This window comes from Olea europaea, unplaced genomic scaffold, assembly GCF_002742605.1.
Source record: "Olea europaea var. sylvestris unplaced genomic scaffold, O_europaea_v1 scaffold236, whole genome shotgun sequence".
Classification (NCBI taxonomy): Eukaryota; Viridiplantae; Streptophyta; class Magnoliopsida; order Lamiales; family Oleaceae; genus Olea; species Olea europaea.
The window spans coordinates 326,115-348,778 of NW_019241727.1; the positions used below are offsets into that span (position 1 = coordinate 326,115).

Below are 22,664 nucleotides of genomic sequence, written 5' to 3' on the forward strand. Positions count from 1 at the left end.
CTCACACACACTGGCAGAAATGTAAAGATAACAGCACCAATATTTGTTCACTAGGGAAACCCTTCAACGTGAAGGTAAAACCCCGGGACCTAGTCCAGTAAAGCCTTCCACTAAATGAATAATGGGATACACAATTTAACCCTCTCCAAAGTAAACTCTAGAGGCTACCAAATACATCAAGAACACATGTAGTTCTTGGATATCAACAACAACATCATCCAAAATAAATACACACAATAATAAGGAGAAAATCTCACTAGACAAGTGTGTATAGCCTAGAGGAATGGAGAAGAATTTCGACAATCAGCTCCGGTCAAAATGTAGGTATCTTTGCTAAGAATAACATACTGAAATATCAAGAAAATCGGACTACAAACGAGCCTCGATCCTTTGGCAAGAAGAGTTGAAATGTCGGACTCTTTCTCTCGCGTAACTCTCTGCTCCAGAAAATGAAATTGGCTTTCCCCTTTTGGAATGTATTAATTCTGCCCCGTTTTCTCCCTATCTATATTTGTATGTTTTAGTTTGGACCAACAAATGGGCCATTAAATGCTTGAGCCCAAATTGGCTAATAAAAGCCAAGTCCCTCAAAGTGGAGGGAAGGCCCAACATCTACAATGATTTTTTGGTCGAAATTAGTCTTTGAACAAAAAGAATTTTACGTGATAAATGCACAGTAACTCTTCTTCCTCTTTCCCTTCTGAAGAAAAGGCCCACAATCTAAAAATTAAAAAATTGACCCAACTAAACTCTGTACGAAAATTTGTTACCTTAAATTACCAGATCTTCATGTTGGATCATCAAGAAATTCAAGAATTATAGTGGAAGTGTAACTGAATCAAAATGGTTGATGCAATAATGTACCTGAATCAAAATGGTTGATGCAATAATCGAATCATACGGTTTGGTCTTCCAAATCTACACGTAGTCTCCTTTTCTCTCTGTGATGGAATGCAGAAGAGGATTATTATCTCTACGTGTGATTCGAAGAACCGTAACCATTTATATATACTGATGCCCTTTAACCTAATTCGACCCATCATGGAAATAGGGACTTGAACTTGGTCTCTACACATAAAATAAATATATATTTTAATTGGATGCATTCAAGCCCAAAAATTGAATTCTCATTAGATCACTTTTAATTGGATTCAACCGAATTCGATAGCTTTTAATTTAATACACAATAATTTACACATATAAGCCCACATGATCGTTTTGAAATTTCTTACAATCTCTCACTTGGGCTATATGTGTCACCTTATAATTGTACATTATATATAACCTTATGAGTACTCAGAATTTTGCTATCATTACTGAATGCATCCCCAAACAATCACACCCATCAATCATATCAACATAGGATCAAAGCGTCTTTCGCTACTTTCATGTAGCTAAACCCATCAATGGTCATGTATATTGATATAATCGAATGACATGGATCAAGCATGGATGTGTAGCATGGAAATTACATGTGATGTGATCTATAGCATGCCTATTTCCAATTGGTCCACCTTAATGGCTTAGTGAGATAATTTTAAACAAATTCAGAGATAATAAACCAAATAAACCTTATAACCGAAAATAACTTTAACCTTAAACCGTATCCAAAATAACAGTATATGTGTCTAGTACAAAAATGCAAACTCCTACTGAAACTAAATATCCTCAAGAGACATTACATACATATGAGCAGTGTGCTCATGAAAGACCTTGGGTATCAATTCCTTAGTGAGCGGATCGGTAATCATGGAGTTTGTCTCGATGTGCTGTAATGACACCTGTCCACTCTGAACTCTTTCTTTAACAGCCAGGAACTTGATTTCTATATGTTTCAACTTCGTCAAGCTCCTGTTATTGAAATAAAGCACTGCTGATTTATTGTCACAAAATATCTTAAGCGGTCTTCTATATTTTCCATAATATGCAGCCCAGTGACAAAATTTTGCAGTCATATTCCACGGTTTAATGCCTCATAGCAGTGGATCTCCTACTATCTTGGCATCCCACGAAATCGAAATTAGAATAGCTCATGATCTCCAACTCATTCGATCTTCTATATGTGAGCATATAGTCTTTTGTTATGATCCGTTTGGCTGCTTTCCAATGATCCATTATCGGGTTACTTATATATCTCCCTAGTATCCCAATAATGTGCGCTATATCCAGACGCGTACAAATCTGAGTATACATCAGACTCCCTATAGCTAAGGAATAAGGAATCTTTTGCATTTCTTTAATTTTCATGTCATTTTTAGGGCAATAACTTAAGCTGAACTTGTCTCCTTTAGCCACAGGAGTGTCATATGGTTTACAATCCTGTATGCCATATCGTTTAAGTACCTTTTCGATATAATTCTTTTGTGATAATCCAAGAATAAGCTGAGAACAATCTCGGTGTATCTGAATTCCCAATACAAAAGAGGCATTATCAAGATCTTTTATTTCAAAATTCTTTGCCAGAAATCTCTTGATTTCGTACAATAAGCCTATATCATTGCGGGCAAGCAATATATCATCAACATATAAAACCAGAAAAAATATATATTTTTTTTGTTGACAAGGGAACCCGCAGCCGCTACCCGAAGGTGCGCACTAGGTAAACCCCGCCTTATGATCCTAGCCGGTAAAGGACCACAAGGAGGTAAACCAGCCTAGGTTACCCATAGCTGACCGGCTCAAACCAAGAAGGCCAATAGGCAGCTCCAACGGATGCTCTCACTGAACTTGTGGTATATACAATCATCGATCAAATTCATCTCAAAACCAAATGAGATGATCACTTGATGAAACTTGTAATACCATTGACAAGACGCTTGTTTGAGTCCGTAGATGGATTTCTTTAGTTTACAAACCATTTGCTTTGCATCGTCTGATACAAAATTTTCTGGTTGTACCATATAAATTGTTTCATCAATGTCACCATTGAGAAATGTTGTCTTAACATCCATCTGATGTAACTCAAGATCGAAATGCGCTACTAATGCCATTATAGTCCTGAAAGAGTCTTTTGAAGAAATTAGAGAGAAAGTCTCTTTATAATGATGCCTTCTTTCTGTGTAAAACCCTTTGCGACAAAACGAGCCTTATACCTCTCTACATCACGTTTCGAATCCCTCTTGATTTTAAATGTCTATTTGCAACCAATGGGTTTTGCACCTTCAGGCAATGGAACGAGGTCCCATATGTCATTGTCCTTCATGGACTTTATCTCTTCATTCATGGTATCGAGCCACTTTTGAGAGTTAGAACTTTCTATGGCTTGATGGAAGTTGATTGGATCATCTTCCACCATTCCAACGTCAACTTCATGTTCTTGGAGAAATACGATGTAATCATCCGAAACCGCACTTTTCCTCTCCCTAGTGGATCTTTTTAATGGCATTAGTTCTTCAGGCTGCAGAATTTGTTCTTCTGGAACAATTTGTTGACCTTAAGAGGGAGATATGATATTGTTTTGATCCGAAATTGCTTCTTGAACAATATCAGGGATGGAAACCTAATCATTGTCAATGACAATTGGAGGAATTTCAACATATTCCTCTTAAAAAACAAAGGCCGTAACCCTTTCTCCCCCCGAAAACTCAACATCCTCTAAGAACTAAGCATTTTCTATTTTGAAAATTCCCTTAATTGTGGGACCATAAAACTTGTAACCCCTGGACCTTTTAGAATATTCAATAAAATAGCATCTGATGGTCCTAGCGTCCAGTTTATTTTCATTTGGCTTATAGGGCCTTGCTTCAGCCAGACATCCCAAATGTGTATATGCTTCAAACTAGGCTTCTTGTCCGTTCAAAGCTTATAAGGGGCTTTATCAGCAGCCTTAGTTGGAACTCTGTTGAGTATATATGCTACGGTCTTTAATGCTTCATCCCAGAGAGATTTTGGTAAGGTAGAATGACTAATCATACTCCTCACCATGTCCTTAAGCGTTTTGTTTCGTCTCTCAACAACACCATTCGTAGTGGGCAAACCCGACATAGTGTACTATGGGACTATATCGTATTCCTCTAGGAATTTAGCAAATGGTCTTGGACATTGTTCACCTGAACCGTCATATCTACCATAGTATTCATCCCCACAGTCAGATCTGACGCTTTTAATCATTTTGTTGAGTTGCTTATCAACTTCGACTTCATAGTTTTTGAACACATCCAGGGACTGTGATTTAATGAGATATATGTAGCCATATCTTGAAAAGTCGTCTATGAACGTTATAAAATATTGTTGACCATTCCAAGAACCCGTAGGGAATGGTCACAAATATCCGTATGTATAAGTTCTAAGACGTTCGAAGTCCTATTGGCTTGAAATCTTCTTTTATTGGTTTTCCCTTTTATTTGTTTTCCCTTTATATAGTTGACACACAAATTATAATCTGTGAAGTCAAGAGGGTCGAGTATCTCGTCAGACACAAGTATCTCAATTCTCCTTTTGGAGATGTGACCCAATCTCTTGTGCCACAACGAGACAAAATTCTCGTCGGTTAATTTTCACTTTACACCTCAAGTACTCACATGCAAGGATCCATTATAAGAAGCAATTGTATCAATTGAATAAAGATTATCATAACCTGATAAAGAACCAGAACCAACTAATTTTGAATTATGAAACAAACTAAATTTTTCATTTCCAAACGAACAAGTATAATCAAATTTGTCCAAAATATAAATAGAAATCAAATTCCATCTAAAAGATGGTACAATAAATACCTCAACAAGATCCAAATAAAATTAAGTTTAACAATAATCTAAATTTTCCTATTACCTCTACTTCCACCTTCTTGCTGTCGCGAGCATAGATGTATCTTTCAGCATCACTTGATTTTCGACAACTCAGGCAACCCTATATAGACATACTGATGTGAGTTGTTGCACTAGAATCTATCCACCATGTATGTCTAGGCACCGAAGTTAGATTAATCTCAAAACAAACTAAATGAAGAATTTCTTTACACGCCATGCGTGGTAATTGGTGCAATTCTTCTTCTTATGACATGCAGCTCCACAGAAGAATCAACCACCTTTAGTTGGTTTCTTATGCTGTTTCTTTTACGGTGTTGTACCCGCAGCTTCCTTATTAATCTTCCTTTTCTTATTCCTTTTATCCTTAGAGGTGGTGGCCAAATGAATACTTTCTATCTTCTTATGCTTCAATATTCCTCTTCCTGGACACATTGTGAGATGAGCTCATTAAGGGACCATGAGTCCTTTTGACAGTTGTAGCTCACCTTGAATTGACTAAAATGTGCCGGAAGGGATATTAAAACCAAGTGCACTAACAAGTTTTCAGATAAATCCAATTTCAGTGCCTTTAGTTTTGAAGCAATGTGAGACATTTTTATAATGTACTCTCGAATGTTTCCTTTCCCTTTATACCTCATTGAGACAATGTTTGCCAAAAGTGTACTTGTTTCAGCCTTTTCATTCTTAGCAAATCTCTTCTCAAGATCATCAAGGAAATCCTTAGCCGTAGTCACCTTATAGGACATAGTGCTCCTGAATGCTTCTGGAATAACAAGCTTCATGAGTATTAAGCTTATGCGGTTCGATCGTTCCCACTTTTCCATTTCCCTCTTTTCATCAGAGGTACTATTATCAGTAAGTGCAGCAGGTTGATCGACCCGTAAAGCAAGGTCCAGGTCCATGACTTCGAAGTTTGTGCTATTTAGCATTGGAATTGAATTGATGCTAACAGAGATATTAGCAGCAGAACTTGAAACTGAATTAGAGAACGATTATTATGAATAGCTCACATGAATATCTTTCATATGCAAATAATAATAATCTCAAATAGTGGTAGGGCCCATCACAAGATACCAAGTACAACATCAATATCTAGTCTTTGGACAGAGATATTGACTTGTAAGCAATACTCTTGACGTAGTGATCAAACATTGACAATAAAACAACGTGTCAACCAATAAACCTTTCTTTGGACCGATTTTTTGATCACACATTAAACCAAATAATCGTCACATGTTTATCACCACAGGTATACGTGTATTCGGCTAAATATTAATCTTCCTTTAGGCCGATCAATATTCCCATGAATATCACATGCACAAACATCTTTCAATATTCTAAGTTAATTAATTTTCATAAGAGATGTTGCTTTGGTAACATGTTGCTTCAATTAACCAACTTTCAAACATTATATTTTTTAAAAGAGTCATTAGTACCAAAATTTGAGAAAGAGAATAACCAATTTTGCATATTTTGTTTAGTTTTAAACTTGAGGGGCCTTGGGATTAATAATTCAAAACTTTAATGGGCAAAATTATTTAATTCCAAACTTTAGGGGTTGAAATTAATAAATTTGAAACTTTAGGGACAAAAAATAATTAATTCAAAACTTTAGGGGCCAAAATTGATCAATTCAAAACTTTTAGGAGCCAAATATTGACCAATTTAAAACTTTAAGGATCAAATTTTGAAAATTTGAAACTTTGGGGGTCAATTTGAATTAATTATAAACTTTGGGGGCCTATTTGAATTAATAATTAAAGTTTGAGAGCTTTAATTATAAAATTCAGAACTTTAATGGCCCGAATTAACTAATTTTTAAACCTTAGGGATTGAATTATTAAATCCAAAACTTAAAGGCCCAAATAGGATGTACTTTAAAATGTTAGGGACTTGATTCATAAAATTAAAACCCTAACCCTAATTGCAAGCATGGGCCTCAAGTTATCCAATTTACACGTGAGGCCCCCGCCCCCAAATCCACCAAAACTAAAAACCCTAAAATTAAAAAGGAAAAAAAATTCCTAATTATTGCTGCAGCACGCCTATTTCTTTTTGGCAATTCTTCCACCTTCCCTTCTTCCCTGTCGGCAACTATAACTCTTTTTCCTCCGCCACTGCCTGCAGGCACACTTTTTCTTCTTCTTTCTTCTTCTGCTGAGTTTCCTGTGTCAAGTCCAAAGTCTATGTAGCTCCACCCTTGAATAGCCAAAAGAAGCGAAACAGACAATTAATTTTTGATCTATTTGATATCTATTAAAATCCATTAAACTGACGTGATCCTTTTAAATTAACAAATTATTGAGGGCATCTAAATTTTTGAAAAAACTATCAAAATTCAAGTTGAAGATATCTACATTTTTCAGAAGTTTTTAAGTATTTTTAAAAAAATTATTAAAATCCTAGTTGAAAATACTTTTATTTTAATGGAACTATTTTAATTTGGCTCGAGGACATCTCAATTTATATGAAGTTTCAAAATCTATTAAACTTTGAGTTGAGGGCACCCCCAAGCATTATTTTTCAGGTAATTGGCATTTAAAATTTTAAATAATATAATTTCGTTAAATAAATCACTCTATATATATATGCAACCGTAGTATCATTCAACTATTCATCTCCAATTTGATAGAACAACTGGATCTTGATAAGATTCATTGCAAAAAATACTCTTTCTACTGTAGTAGTAAAATCAATATCACAAACCTATAAAGTATTGACACGCTCCATCTTTCGTCACTATCAACCTGTGGAGATTAAACAATTAACAATTTTCTATAAAATATTAAATTTTAATGAAGTCACAAAATCCTTGAAAACTACCCCCAAAATAGTAGGAAGATGCTGGAGAAGTAGAGACCGGATGGCTGGCAGTGAACCATGGACAACGAAGGTAATGGTAGGACTAGGCTAGGCATCGGTCAAGTTCATTCGCTTTTGCCCAACTCAAAAATAAAACTGACTTGCTCAGTTCGAGTAAATTGCAACTCAAATCGATCAAATCAAACATTGAAATCTAATTGATTGAAAGATTTTGCTATAATTTGTCTTATAAATAGGAAGTCATTACTAGAGTTTTGTATCATCATAAAAAGAGAGGAGTTGGAAAAGAAGGGATGCATTTCACTAATAAATTTTTTTCATCATAGTAAATTTACTAAAGCGACAAAAGAAGACGTTGTTTCACACTAAGTCAAAAACATTGGAATGATTGCCAAGATGAGATCCTCCAAGTACTCTTGTGCAATATCCTCCAATCATTTCTTTTTTCTTCTATTTGTACGAATCCTTAAGCAATTCACAGGTGAACCAATTTTTCCACTGCGATTTGGAAGTCTTCTACGAACATTCCAAAGTAGAGAAATAATGATTTGTGGAAGCTAAATACAATAAGTTTGTCTACGTGTGACTCTCGGTCTAGGAATAAATAGGGATTCATTTTTCTAAAAACCGTTCCTCGCACATAAATCTCGTCACCTTTTTCTTCTAGAATTCCTCCAGTTGCCACCATTGCAAGAAATAGTTGTTGTGTGATAATCACAACGATCGTAAGTGTACAATACCAGTTAAACAAATAGTAAAATAGATCTAAAAAGTTTGAATATTTCCCATAAAAGCTATCTATCTAAATATTGCCCAACTATCACTCGATTTTGCTCGAGTGAAAACAATTCAAAATAAATCTACGAAAATAATTAAAAAGTGCACCAGTTGATAATTTCTGATTTTTTACTTATGTATAAAAAATGTTAGGATTCACGAGTTCATCATAGTTATCTTCTTAATCTTACCCACCAAATTCTAACAAACGATTATATGTACACGGTCAAATTCTTCTAAAATAATTTATTTACATCTCTCAATTTCAAACCATTCTTACTCAATTAAGTTAACTCAATATATTTTTATATTAATCTGGATAATCTTTAATTAAGAGAATTTAATCACAAAAGAACTCAATTAAGGACAGCAAAGTTTGTAAAAGTGTATGTGTATTCTCTATCCAAATTCCAATTTTTACTTCGTGATACTTACTTCTCGTCTTGTTACCGTTAGAATAATAAACAACGGTTAACAGCATGAAGAATAGAAATAAAAATGATATACAAACATTGATTGAAGATAGAAACTCATCAATTAAAATCAATGAGTCAAACTAGGTTACAATTGTTCACCCCAACAAGAATTCAGTTACACATCGCAAGGGTAGAAAGACAGAAAAGTATTGAAATACATCACTGATTCTAAATAAGAACAAAAAGAAGATGAACTTCTTGCGCCAAGAATTCGCCTTCTATCGGTAAATTTTTCAAAACCAAGTCTTCCTGAAACGATGAGGACTCTCAAGTGGCCTCGATCAAGTTTGTGAAGCTCCTTTCTTGTTAACGTCATGTTTTCCTCAATTATCGTAGATACTACTCACATGATTTGATAAATAAATATCATCTTGTTATTCAAACACGCAAATAAAAAGAACTCTTAATATAAGATAATCATTAAACAAACTACAAAGCTTGACACTACAAATTGATTAAAAGATACCTACCATACACTAATAATCTCAATATTAATTAAGTAATTAACACTAACACAAACCATGAACCCTAGTGAGAAATTCATAAGAAGAAACGATTGACTTATTTCACTGTGCAGTAGAGATCTCAAAGCGGCAAATAGGACAGTGGTGGCTTCTCACAAGCCAATCTCTAATGCAATTGTTGTGAAAAACATGAGAACATGGCAGAGTTGAGATGACCAACCCTGCCGGAATCTCTTCCAAGCAAACTGTACATAACTCAACTTCAGCATCATCATTCTCGTACTTCATCTCTTTCTCCGGCAATGATGTGATTGTATCCATGCTCGCAGGTACCATGTTGAGACGATCACTTTCTATGGACTCAAACCAACGTTCAACTCTATCGTAAATAAGAAACTTCTTTATTCTAATAACTAATGATTTTGCCGAGCCCGTGATATGTCTGGTTTTTGCATAGTCAATTAAACCATCTGCAACTTCATGATGAAACCTTTGAGATCCAATTAGATTGGCGAATTGTGGCAACAGAACTTGTTTTAACTCATCATGAACCGCTCCAAAATCAACTTGAATGAATCTTGACATCGTTGCTCCTTGTTCTTGCATTATAACTCCTTGTTCTTGAGTTACCAAGAATTTTATGATTCGAAAATTGATTTCCAGGCGAGTATTCATTGTTGATGAAGAGTCATTATGATCCACTAGTTCTGTGTTACGCCATGCTCTTATCGATACACACCAACGGGAAGAAACCATACTCAAGATTTAGTTAAAAGCTTAAAGGGCAGTAGAGAGAGATTATTTTCTGGGGAAACAATGAATTGATTACAATTGATAGATGTAAGTATATGTGTATACATAGGTTTTTGGATGTGAATTTGTTGGGAACCAGGATTTTAACATTACAGTTCTTGATAGGTATAGATTCCTTCTCAATGTAGAATATGGAAACGGTATAAATCCCATTAGTATAAAAGAGGGAGGTTTTTGTGGCACCGTTGCTAAGTGACGTAGCGCGAAACAAAGAATTCAAACGATAATTTTAAGAACAAGAAATTTAAAATTCACCAAATTATGAGGAGAATAAACTCAAAAAACAAGGAAATAACCCCTTATTTATAAAGGTTTACTGGGAACATAGTTTAAAATAACTAAAATTAAAGAAAACAAAATTTAAATAAATTAAAATTGAAAAGAATTTAAAATAAACTAAATGATAAAAATAGCATTAAAATTTTAAATATTAGTTTTTGAATCCTAAATAAACTCAAATGGTTGAAATCAATTATACATCATAGCATAATTATAAGTATTGCTCGTCTCGTTGTCCTTTTTTTGGAATGGTTTTATGAGCCCAATTCGAGATTTGAATGTTTTCTCTATACTATTATATTTTCCTTATTTTTATCCAATTCTTATTCCATCCATTCAACAATATGTACTCATCGCTGTGAAACTGTGTCCATTTATTGTTTTCATTTGAAATGGTTTGTTTTCTCAACCAAACATTTAGAGTGTGTTTGATTGACATGAAAAATATTACCTAAAAAAGAAAATATTTTCCATATTTTGTGGAAAATAAAAACCACCTCTACCTAAGGAAAATATTTTCCTTAAAAACAAGGAAAATTAGGCATATTTTCAAAAGTTGGAAAATGTTTTCCATGGAAAAAAATAGCAATCAAACACTCCAAGTGAAAATTTGGATGGAAAACTAATATTTTCTATGGAAAATAAATGTAATCAAACACACCCTTACTTTTCCATTTTTCGTTTCCTGTTTTACTTTGAATTGTTGTCTTCTCTCTCTAATTTCTCTTTTCATTCATTCACGAACAAACCCTAAATCTCTCCTCACGCTCATTTTTCGTTTCCTAATTTATCTCTCGCGCACAACCCATTCTAATTTGTTTGCTTTTCGTTGGTCTTCATGTTATTGTACTGATAGGTGATTTTGTTGTTGATTTGCAGGTAATAATAATGGCCAAGAATCGGAGCTATGTGGTAAATGACCTCTAGGCCAATGTCAATTTCCTTCGGCTTCTGATTTCAAATTGGAACTCCACCACTAAATAACAAATAATATCATTTTGATGCAGGAGGTTCCGAGTTAAATGATGTCGAATTGTCAGATAACACGTTGATAGTGCTAAGATACCATGAGTTGGCAAATCGGCGCAAAGATGGCAAGTGATCATGATTTTTTCTTAATTGAGACAATTTTGAACATGTTATTTGATAATTTGGCCATAACTTTGGCTACAGTTATCAGAATCGCAATTATAACTTCAATTCGAAAAGCTCTTTTCAGCGCATACAAAGTGGTCACCCAGCTACGTTCGATGGGCATCAATTTTGAGGCCAAAATTCGCTATTTTCCCTTCCGAACTTCCATTTTTAGTTATTTTTTTCATTTGTGGTAATATTTCATTTGCCTTTTTCGAAATGATTATGAACTTGATCTGAGCCAGATTTTAGATAAGATACTTTTTTTATTACGTATTTTATTTTGGTATGATTGTTGAGATTTTACTATTTTTGGTAAAATTTCGATAATTTCAAATTTTCTTAGCTATATAATGTGGCTTGTGGGTTATTTTTCATCATTCTGTAGTTTAATAAAATTAAATTGAATTTCAGAGAATTTTCTCTATCTTTGGGCATTTTTGTTCATGTTCTTTCCTTTGAATTATCTATTGCAGTTAGCGTGTAGGATAATCGCTATTTTGCTCAACCTTACCTTTTGATTTAGTTTAGATTAAGAAAATCAAATTTTTGTGTTTATTTTCTTGTGCCTATTTAGAGCTAGAGTCATCCTTGTCTGGTTTAAATATTCTAGCTGAGACATATTTTGCTTACCTCCTTTCCGAGACTTACAAAACATCAACTGCTTTGAAGGGTGTTACTGCTATTGGGTTTGATTCAGTCCGTGGACCAAAGAGCGTCGACCTAACTAGTGGCGGGTTCCCATTGGAAAAAGATCTTTTTGCTGGAGTTATTCATGGAAGAAACATTTGGGCTAACAACCTAGACGCTTATCTTAATACCCCTCGAGGATGTAGAGGGTATAGTTGGAGAAGGTAATTCTGCAAATTCTATTGTACTTAAAAGTCCGAATTTTTTTATTTTTTTAGCTTTTGAAATACATAAGGTCACAAATACTTTTCGAAAATTTAATGCATTTTGCATCTGATTTAAAACTGCATCTTGCCCAACCATCATGGCTGCTGCTAGATGTTAAAATTGCATCTTCCTTATAAGGGAAGAAAATGTAATGGAAAGCTCAAAATGTAAAATAAATGGAGAAGACCATACAAGCAGTTAGTTCTCTTAAGTAGTCTTTCAAGCAGTATTAAGAAGAATTCACCACTATAGCCAAACCAAGGAGACCTGTGATTTCGAGACCTCTTGATAAGTGTGTTTTTGCATACTTATTTACATCACAAACATGACTTAAATACAAGTAAAATGATTGAATTGTTACTTAATTTTGTCGAATTCATGCAATGTAGGTGATTATATGAAAATAGTGGAATTCAGGAGAAAAGAGCCGAAAAATGACCAAATTGGAGCAAAATGAAAATTCAGGGACCAAATTGTAATTATCTGAAAGTTGATCCGATGAACACATCAAGCAATTGATCAAACTAAGCACCAATTAGAAGTTATCATGGAACATTGGAGCAACTAGAAACAAGAGAGGAGGTCAAGGAGTGAAGGAATGAAACTTGAGGATCAAAATGACTCAATTTAGAAGTTCACTCTACTATACGGTCGCATAGTAGAAAACCTATGCGGTCGCGAGTAACCCTCCAGGGATTAAAAAACTCCAAAATCCATATGCCTATGCGGTCGCATAGGTATAATCTGTACCCGATTTTTACAGTTTTCTTATATGATTGCAACTCCTTTGGTAACCTAATTTAGACGGGTTTAAATAGCAAAAAACGTCTAGAAGCCGATACGAACGAATTGGGAGGAAAAAACATTCATGTTGGAGAGTATTTGAAGGCAAGAACAAGGATTGACGCGAAGATTTACAAGATTTCTTCTAGTTTTGATAACCCGATGATGTATTTTATTCAAAATTTAATAGATTTCGTTATTTTTATCATGATATACTAGATTTCTGTAACTAGGTGATCGATGAACCATGTAATTATTATTAAACCTGTTATTTCATGACTTTGAATTCATAGTTTGATGGGATTATTTGAATGAATTATATTAATTAATTTATTTTCAGAATTAATGTGCACTTAATTTGTGTGAATTTGGTGGTTTAATTCTGAATTTGAGAAAATTGGATTAAACTCGACATATATAATTCATCATAGGGTCCGATAGGGGATAGAAATATACCCCTATGCCCTATGAAAATCTTTAATTGCTCACAAAAAATTACATGTGTTCTTGTATAATTGCATCCGTCATAGAAATATAGGCTGGTGATTTATGAGAATAGGTTCAATACATCTCGAGAGAGAGTATTGAATAGATTTAGGAGCATTGATTTGTCAAATTCTCATTGGATTATCAAAATTGAGAAATTGGGGTTTACTTATTAATTATTTGAGGATTCGTGATCCTAGTGCATTTGTTTTACATAGATTTTCATAAATTGACTATACATTTCATTTATTTTCATAACATTTTGTCATTTCGTCATTCGTTAAGTGAATTTAAGTAATTAGGGTTTAATTTGAAATTAGGATTCTTCAATTTGGGGATTTCTCCCAAAATTAGGGCTTTTAATTCTAAAATTCATCTTAAGACAATTAGTTTCGGTTGAGGCTAAAATAAATAAACTTGAACTACTCTTTCTCTATGGGACGATACTCGGACTTCTAAAGTCCACTTTATTACTTGTGACGACCTGTACATTTGCGGTAATTTAAATCGAGAGAAATATTTCGCGAACACCTCTGATTAATTACTCCAACAATTGAATATACACTATTTCTGTTTGTTTGTCTGCATTAGTTTATATAACATTCTTTCCATATTGTGCTAGATTGAGGAGCATTAGAATTAATTTGAGCTTTGATTAATACCTTTGCCATTTCTTTCTACAGACAAGCTTGTAGTCAATATATCTTCTCTTTTTCATACTGCAGTCGACTTGGTCAATGAAAAAGAGTTAGAAAATGAACTCAAGTTTTGGCTTGCATTCGCCGCACAGAAGCTACTTGAAGTCAATGCATTGGCAAAAGCAATTTTTGGTCACAAAGATGATGTACTTCATTAATTTTCTTGTTTTCTTTCCCTTTCATAAAGGATTGCTTGTAGTCTAGATATTGCTACAGTTCAAATGCATGTTTGCATTATAAAACAATATTAACAATCCGTTGTTTGAATTCATGTTTGAAGTTTAACCTTTTCGTATGTTCAAAACTTTTAATTTATCTCAAGTGGTTAAGGTCGAAATGCATTACCCAAAAAGTGAGCTCTGCTTAAAGTGCAGACGGTTTGATACTTGTTTCCGTTGTTATTTAATACATAATTAGGTAGTAATTTTATGGTAGTGTTTTGACTTTTATTAACAAAGAAATAAAGAGAAAGCAATTGGAGGAGGAGAATAGCTGAAACTATAATATAGAAAGGCAAGTCTGAAGTGGATGTTTATTTTAGTTTTCTTGTGATTGCGTTTATTTGATTCTTTTTTGTTTGTTTTGTTTGGAAGGTATTAATTTCGAACAGTTGATTTTTCTTGGAACGGGAAGAGAGAATTCACAATTAGGGTTACTGTATTCTTGTACTTATATCTTTCAATGAATCCTTGAATTTATCCAGTAACTTATTTATATGGTATAAACGAATGCAACCTTAACTTCTACCTTCCAAAATATATTTCTCTACTCACTTGTTTTGTGTTCGTCAAATTCCCACAAGCGTACGGGTTCGTTGTACAAGTAATAATCGTGATGAAAGAGTTATCGATTTACAGGGAATAAGGATTAATTCTAGTATATTTGATATATTTAAATTCGTGTTTGTAACCGAAAGACGATTGATGAATAACTAACTAATTTTTATAACTAAAACTTATGAAATCAATGAAAATTGGTTTAAGAAAAACAAATGTGTGAACGTATTAGATTTCCGACGCCACTAGTCAATACTCAGTTCTAATTCTCAATTAGTAATAATTATTTTAATTTATGCAATTGCGACGATCGATAATTCCATTATTATTTATCATTCTTTCCCAAGATATAATAAACCTATGATTACCACGAGACGATCATATTCCTAGTTAAATTCATATGGCAAACATGCATTGACATTTAGGATTATCACATATGATCGCACGTGCCACAAATATTATTCCTAACATTTATTGTCCGTGTGTTCCAATAATAGTGTTCTATCTATCGTGAGTTTTTCAACACCACGAATAAGCAACGTATTATCCTAATGGTGCGCAAACATTAAAACAATATAATTATACATATTAATAGAATCACAATACAATAATTAAGATAAAAACACAGGTCTCGAATTAAAATTAAGAATTAAACAATTTTATCATCCATTCAATACATGAAAAGCCTTAACCTAGCATAATGTTGGAATTAAACATATAAAAGAGAAAGGAGATCACCAAAAATTAATGGAACGCGATTAATCCCTCTCAGCTTCTGCGTGTTAATGTAGATTTTCCCTTTTTTCGGCTCCTACATATCACTTTGCTGCCACAAGTTATCTCCAATTACTGTCGGCAACGTGTTTGTAATTCCCAATTGGCACTCAATTTCTTTCCTCCAATGTTTTGCCAATGTTTGTGTAAGTATTTGTATAGAACACGCAGCCCAATGCTTGACTCCCAAGACTCCTTTTTACTCCAAATTCAGCCCCCCCCCCCCCCCCCCCCCCCCTCTTTTCTTCCTTCTTCCTTTTTACTCGCCCCCAATTTTGGTGTGCTCCTGTATCTTTTCCCTCCAAGTTGGCGTGCAGTCTCTTCCCTAAAAATCTGCCTATGTTTGTATATAATCTCTAAGTAAGCAGCCGGTTAGTTTATCTCACCAAAATAATTCCCAAGAATCTCCAACCTGCTCCTTATTAATTTCACCAAGAAGATTTTTTTTTTTTTTGCCAAATTCAGCAGCTTATATGTGTAGATGTTGACCCCCAGTTTGTTGCACAATTGTGTGTGGGATATATTTCTGAAAATCAGCTTAGGCAGCCCCTTGTTTTCCTCCAGTTGCCGTTTTCTCTCCAAGAAGATATATGAATTCAGCCCCTATTTTTTCTAGGTTTTCTTCCTTTGCTTGTAATTTGTAAACGGGATGTATGTATGTATTTCTAGCCTAGTTGAGTCTTTTTTTGTATAAAATTAATCCCCCAAGTCCTCAACTTTCAAAGTATAAAATTTTATCTCCAAACTTTGCATCAAATAGCCAATTAATCCTTCATCCTTTTCCAAATGCTTCAAAAGAGTCCATCACTAAAAACAAAATGAAATTTAACCTAGTTATATAAAAATTAATAATTTAACGACGTAAAAATTTAGAAATATTACTTAATTAAGTGCACAAATTGCACTTATCATTCTGTTTCAAGGTAATGGTTTTATTCTCTTTCGAGTCTTAGTCTGAATTTCTCCCATTTGGGCAAAAAAATCTTAATGCCTTTGTTTATGTTAGCTCTACTTATGCTTCTTGACTATATATCTATGTGTGCATCATATTTAGTACATATATCAATTCAATTTTTTATGATGCAGGGTAGTTAAAAATAGTAAACATCAACGCATAGAAGAAAATGAAGTACTTCTACAATCATGGGCGGAGCCATGTTGAGATAATGCCCGCACTAAATTTTTAAGCCCAAACCATTTTCATTTTTTTTCCCTTTAGCAGCATGAAAGGTGGAATAAAAACATGTTTTAATTTACATGAGTTTTATTTTTAGGCCCAAACTCATGATCTTGTTTTATAGTATTATCGTCATTAAATTCATGACCAAAACTCAATATTCGACGTGGGTTAAATTATGCCCGCACAAAACATATTTCCTGGCTCCGCCCCTGTTTACAATAATTTGTTATTAATCTTCTGTTTGTGTTCAATTTGAAATCAAAGCATTATTAAAATGATCATGTACATTGAATTCACACAAGATTGAGGTTAACTCTTAGTATGTCCATGCTTGGCAACAACATTGGTTGGGAATGGAATGAAGGGTTTAAAGAACAAAATTTTAATTTGCCTTTTTTCCTTTAGTTTTTCAAGTGCATGTGGCCAAATATTTACTATACTCGCATTTTATAAATAAACTCTTTGCACAAACAAGATACAAGTATATCGATACATACACATCTAATAAAGTCAGTGACTTAAATGTAGATAACATTAGTTTTGCAATTGTTTGAATTTGTGTCTTCTCCATCTTTTTTAAATGTTTTTTCTCTATATGACGCTCGAGCTTTGAATCGTTGTTGTACATTATACATTTTTTGCATTTGTTCATTTTGTGAACAATTATACATTTTTGCATTTTTATATCTACGCTATTACGTAGCCAACTAAACAATGACACGTGCCTTGCATGTGCGTCTCACTAGAATACTTATATATATGGAAACAAAAAAACAGTTAATTATCTGGAGATATATCTAATATTTATTGATAAAATAATATTGTTTGTACATTAGAATTAATTTTTTTATTTAATAGTACACAAAATGTGGGTTTTATTTACTCCAAAAATACATAAGTTATTTAAGTGAGAAAAATTATTCAAGTATAGATCTAAAAACTTATGCTTTGATTATGTCTCGTGTAACATAATATGCAAGTATTATTCCACCATCTCTATTAAGCATACCAATAGATCACTTATTAGGGAAAATTGTAGCAGTGGTCCCTAACTTTTTTATTTTTTACAGACTTTACCTTAATCTTCATTTTGTATCAACGGAGGTTCCTAACATTTTATAAATATGCACTTGAAGTCCATTTTGACTGAAACTATCCAAAACACGGTCAGTTGATCCAAAAAATTTAGCAATCAATATCCAATAAAATTATCCAAAACATCATCCAAAAAAGTATCAACATCCAATAAAATCGTCTCGATAAAAGATAGTTCAAGGAATTTTACCAATCAATTGACAGTGTTTTGGACGATTTCCATCCAGATGAACCTCAAGTACATATTTATTAAATGTTAGGGACCTTCACTAGTACAAAATAAAGGTTAGAGTAAAGTCTGCAAAAAACGAAAAAGGTTAGAGACCACTGCTACAATTTTTTCCATTTATTATGATAAATTAGTATACATTAAATATGGGTTAAATAGAGATAGATCCAACAAAATAAATGTCAATTGTTTTATTCAATTGTCTTTGACACGAATTCGATATTTTTAGATAGTGAAGAATCTAGATAATGGAGTGCAATGTAAAATGACTTTAAAAAAATAGTAATGTAAAAGTTGCCGGAGAATCTCAATTGGAAAACAAATTGTCCAAAAAATATCGTTCATCGATCAAATCAAAATCAACATTTATTATCATTGATTATACATTCATCTAATTAATACGATCTAATATAATAAATTGCCAATCAATCCCTTCCTCTCGATTTTTATATCAGTTCTCAAATTCTTATTGTCTTTTTTTGTTTGTCCTTATTCTATTCCATATAAAAGTATAATGAATTTAAAAAAAATAATATACATTAGTATGTTTGCCTACACAAACTCAAAGGAAAAGAAATTAATTTAGACTACATTTCATATTATCAAGATTTATGAGGTGTATGTGTTTTATTGATAATTATTTGATCTAAACATGTTTGTATCATGTATCATGTTGACAATTGAGACAAATTCCTTTTATTCGTCCATATAGTTTTTATTGTTCATATAAAAATAGTAAACAAAAAATTACAGATTGTGAAATAAGTCATCCTATTTGGTAAGGATAATTTTCTTCCAAGGATTGGATAACAGTACGAGAATAAGAAATAAACTATGGTAACATATCTGTTGGCCTTAATTTATTTCCTATTTGCAATTGAATTCCTCCTAAATTCGGATTTTTGAGGCAACAATTCATATGATCTCCACCTTGCCGACAAGAAGTGAAATCCTTCATCATCTCTTCTACAACTTTTGATCAGAATACTTGAGAAAAATCCCTAAGCGTCTATCAAACTTTGACATTCTCGATTCTCAAAATAAATAAATTAACATACTTCACCGTATGAGTATAATCCCTTAAAAATAATAACAAGCTCTAAGATTATCAGCTCATATCAAAACAAACTTGCTGAAAAAAAATATGATACAACCCTATTTCTTGACTTTTCAAGAGCTCAATTGCCATCTAAATCAATCTAACCACACCCTACTCACTGTTAAGCCAATGCCAATGTGTAGACAAATGGATCCACTAGTAGTAAAAATACCTCTATCAAGGCATTAGAATGTAAATTGTACTCAAGTGATTTTATCATTGTCTCTAGAAAGAGAGATAAATTGTTTGACTTCGAGTTGTTAATTGAGCTTGCTCTACCTTTCGAACAATATTTCCTAGCATGACGAGTCAGTATGTTTATGTTTCCAACAAACTACATTATTCTTTATGGAGTTGCAGCACTTTCAAAGTACTCTCTATTTATAAAGAACATTTTATACATAATAGAAAACATCTTTAATTTAGAGAGAAGTATTTTATACATTCCAACAATACTATCTAGTTTTGTTCTTCATTTTGCTTTTTCAAGAGACCTTTATTGACTTCTCTCTATTTTTTATTTAATATAGTTATTTTATGCGTGAATGGCCAATCAGTTTAAATATACTTTAAACAATTTAAAAGGAAAAAAATACTAAAATTTGTAACTTATTAAATGTAATAATTATAAAGTAAGGTTAAAATTTGATTAGTTCAAAATTCACATAAAGATATAGTGTAACTACTTTTACTCAGTGAAATTGAACTTGCTCAAGAAAGAGTTTCAATTAAGTTTGACAAAATACACATGTCAATTATTTTTCATGGCTCTGTATTATAAATCAAGTAAGAGAATTAGGGCCTGTTCTGGAGTGATTTTGAAAATTAATTTTTTGACCGTTAAGAAAAAAGTAGGGGCCACCTGTGAGAGAAGAAGTCAAAAATTACGGTTGGAATAGTGAAATAACAGTCAAAAAATCAATTTTTTTGGGGTAAAAAATCACTCCCAAACGGGGTCTTAAAGTAAAATCGTGAGTCTCAGCACTTATTCTTATTTTAATCTCAAAATCAATCTTATCAATTATTTACTTAAACATAACAGTTTTAGTCAAGAAAATAGAACTCTTAGTAATAAATTTTTGTAATGGTTATTTCGTCAATGATAAATAAAAAAGGTTCTCCTGGAAATTATAATTTAGTCTCCATAAATCCACCTTACAATGAAATTGATGATGTCGTATGCTTACTATTTTACCCGAAGACATATACAGAGGAAATTAATATTTAGTACAATACTACAATCTATGACAACTCCAGCATCCCTCCTTTGTTCTGATTATTTTGTTTCCTTAGTTGAAGATTTCACAGATTTCCTTTTGTGTCCTTTTAGTGACATCTTCCTTTGTTCTTTAATTCTTCCGATTTGGCTCTCCCTTTTCCTTTTTCAAACTGAAAACCGTTACGCTATTTCTATTATTTAATTAATATATTCAAAGTTAATTAAAAACTTGGAATTTATTTGGAATCCAATATCTAATGTAACCCATAAGGAACTTTACTATCACTTCTCCGACAAATTAAAAATAAATAAAAATATGCATGGTTGTGATCGTCAAGAAAAACGCAATCTGATGTTAACGATGTAAAAAGAAAATTACTTCTTTATTAACAGAATGAAAAGGAAATACAAGATAATCCCAAAGCAATTCATCTTGCTGACATTGAGAAAATTGTGCATCAAGAACACCTTATGAAGAAATTAAGGAACAACAAGAAAGAAAAAACAAAGCATGGTACGCTACTCTTATATAACATCATTAGGCAGTAAAAACCAAAATTTATGTCATTCTCTCACATGAAAGATACCTACTAAACATTATTTACCAGACTCAAAACAGACAACCTTACTGGGTGCACAATCAACTCAAAACGGCAAATAGGACAATTTTCGCTTCTGTTTAGCCATTCGAAAATGCAACTGCTGTGGAAAACATGAGAACACGTCAGTGTTGAGACCAACGACCCTGCCGAAATCTCTTCTAAACAAACCGTACAAGTCTCGACCTCGTCATTGTCATTCTTGTACGGGACTATCTTCTCTGACGGCCATAAGATTGTATCCATACTTACTGGATCAAATTTCATCAACTGTAAAGAACTTCCATCTCCATCATTACAATATAACTTTTTTAAATGAAGCTCCAAGATCATCTCCCGGACCCTGGTATCTCTGGTTCGCGCATAGTAAATTAACTCATCGACGATTTGTTCTTTAAAGTTTTGATTTCTTATGCTATAAATTGCGAGTTCTGACAGCAGAAGTTGTTTTAACTCATCATCGGCAGCCGCAAAATCGACGTGAACGAGTTTTGTTTTTATCAACAATAGCTCTAGTCCTTGAGCTTCCACATAAAGATTGCCTCGATGATTTACCAAGTGTTTAATGATTTGAAAATTGAATCCCACTTCAATAGTTGTTGTTGATGAGGTGTCATTACCAACCTCTGGTTCTGGAAAATCCAGTTCACGTACGGATGCCCACCAGTAGCAGGAGTCCATATTCAAGATTCAGTAAAAGGCTTAAAATCCAGTAGAGGGAGAGACAGATTATTTATGGGAAAATCAATGAATATTGCGTGCGGATGTAGTGAGAGAGAGAACTTATCTTCTGGGAATACAATGAATCGATTATATACAGGTTTTGGAAATCTGAATTCGTGTGGAACTAGGATTTAAGATTACCGTTCTTTGGTAAGTATAGATTCCTTCTGAATGTAAAATATGGAAAAATTATTATAACGGATTAAAATTACTTCTATATTTGGAAACAACAAAACAAGTATATGGACACGAGTTTAATATTTTGAGATAAAATAATATTTCTTTCTATGATAATTAGAATTAAAATTTATTTTGAAAACAGGACTCAAAATGTGGTTTTTATTAACTCTAAAATACATTAAGGTTTAATTGTGCTGCTGTTACATGAATTCTTAGGGTTTTAAAACTTTTAATTAAGGTTTATTCGAATTCACATAGAGATAGAAAATTGACTTAGTTAAGTAGAATCAATTTGAACACGAACCAAGATTTGTAACTATAAAGGGGAGGGAAAGGACAAAAGGAAATTAAAATTCAAAGGAAAAAAAGGGGGGGGGGGGGGGGGGGGGGTTTTTTTTTTTTCAAAAAAATT

At 33.0% G+C, this 22,664-nt stretch overlaps 2 protein-coding genes across 2 annotated transcripts; both read right to left on the bottom strand.

Moving 5' to 3' along the window:
* Nucleotides 1-9,390: 9,390 nt before the first annotated feature.
* On the bottom strand, nucleotides 9,391-10,044 carry LOC111381708 (probable E3 ubiquitin-protein ligase RHY1A). The gene has a single exon (XM_023005522.1). It carries the CDS (start codon nucleotides 10,042-10,044, stop codon nucleotides 9,391-9,393), a length of 654 nt encoding a protein of 217 aa, XP_022861290.1.
* An 11,155-nt stretch (nucleotides 10,045-21,199) lies between these two features.
* LOC111381726 lies at nucleotides 21,200-22,150 on the bottom strand. Its single transcript, XM_023005536.1, has one exon. The coding sequence runs from the start codon at nucleotides 22,028-22,030 to the stop codon at nucleotides 21,341-21,343; it is 690 nt and encodes a 229-aa protein (XP_022861304.1). The 5' UTR covers nucleotides 22,031-22,150; the 3' UTR covers nucleotides 21,200-21,340.
* Nucleotides 22,151-22,664: the final 514 nt, after the last annotated feature.

Coding starts and splice junctions, on each gene's coding strand:
- LOC111381726 (XM_023005536.1), bottom strand. CDS start 22,030: ATGGACTCCTGCTACTGGTGGGCATCCGTACGTGAACTGGATTTTCCA.
- LOC111381708 (XM_023005522.1), bottom strand. CDS start 10,044: ATGGTTTCTTCCCGTTGGTGTGTATCGATAAGAGCATGGCGTAACACA.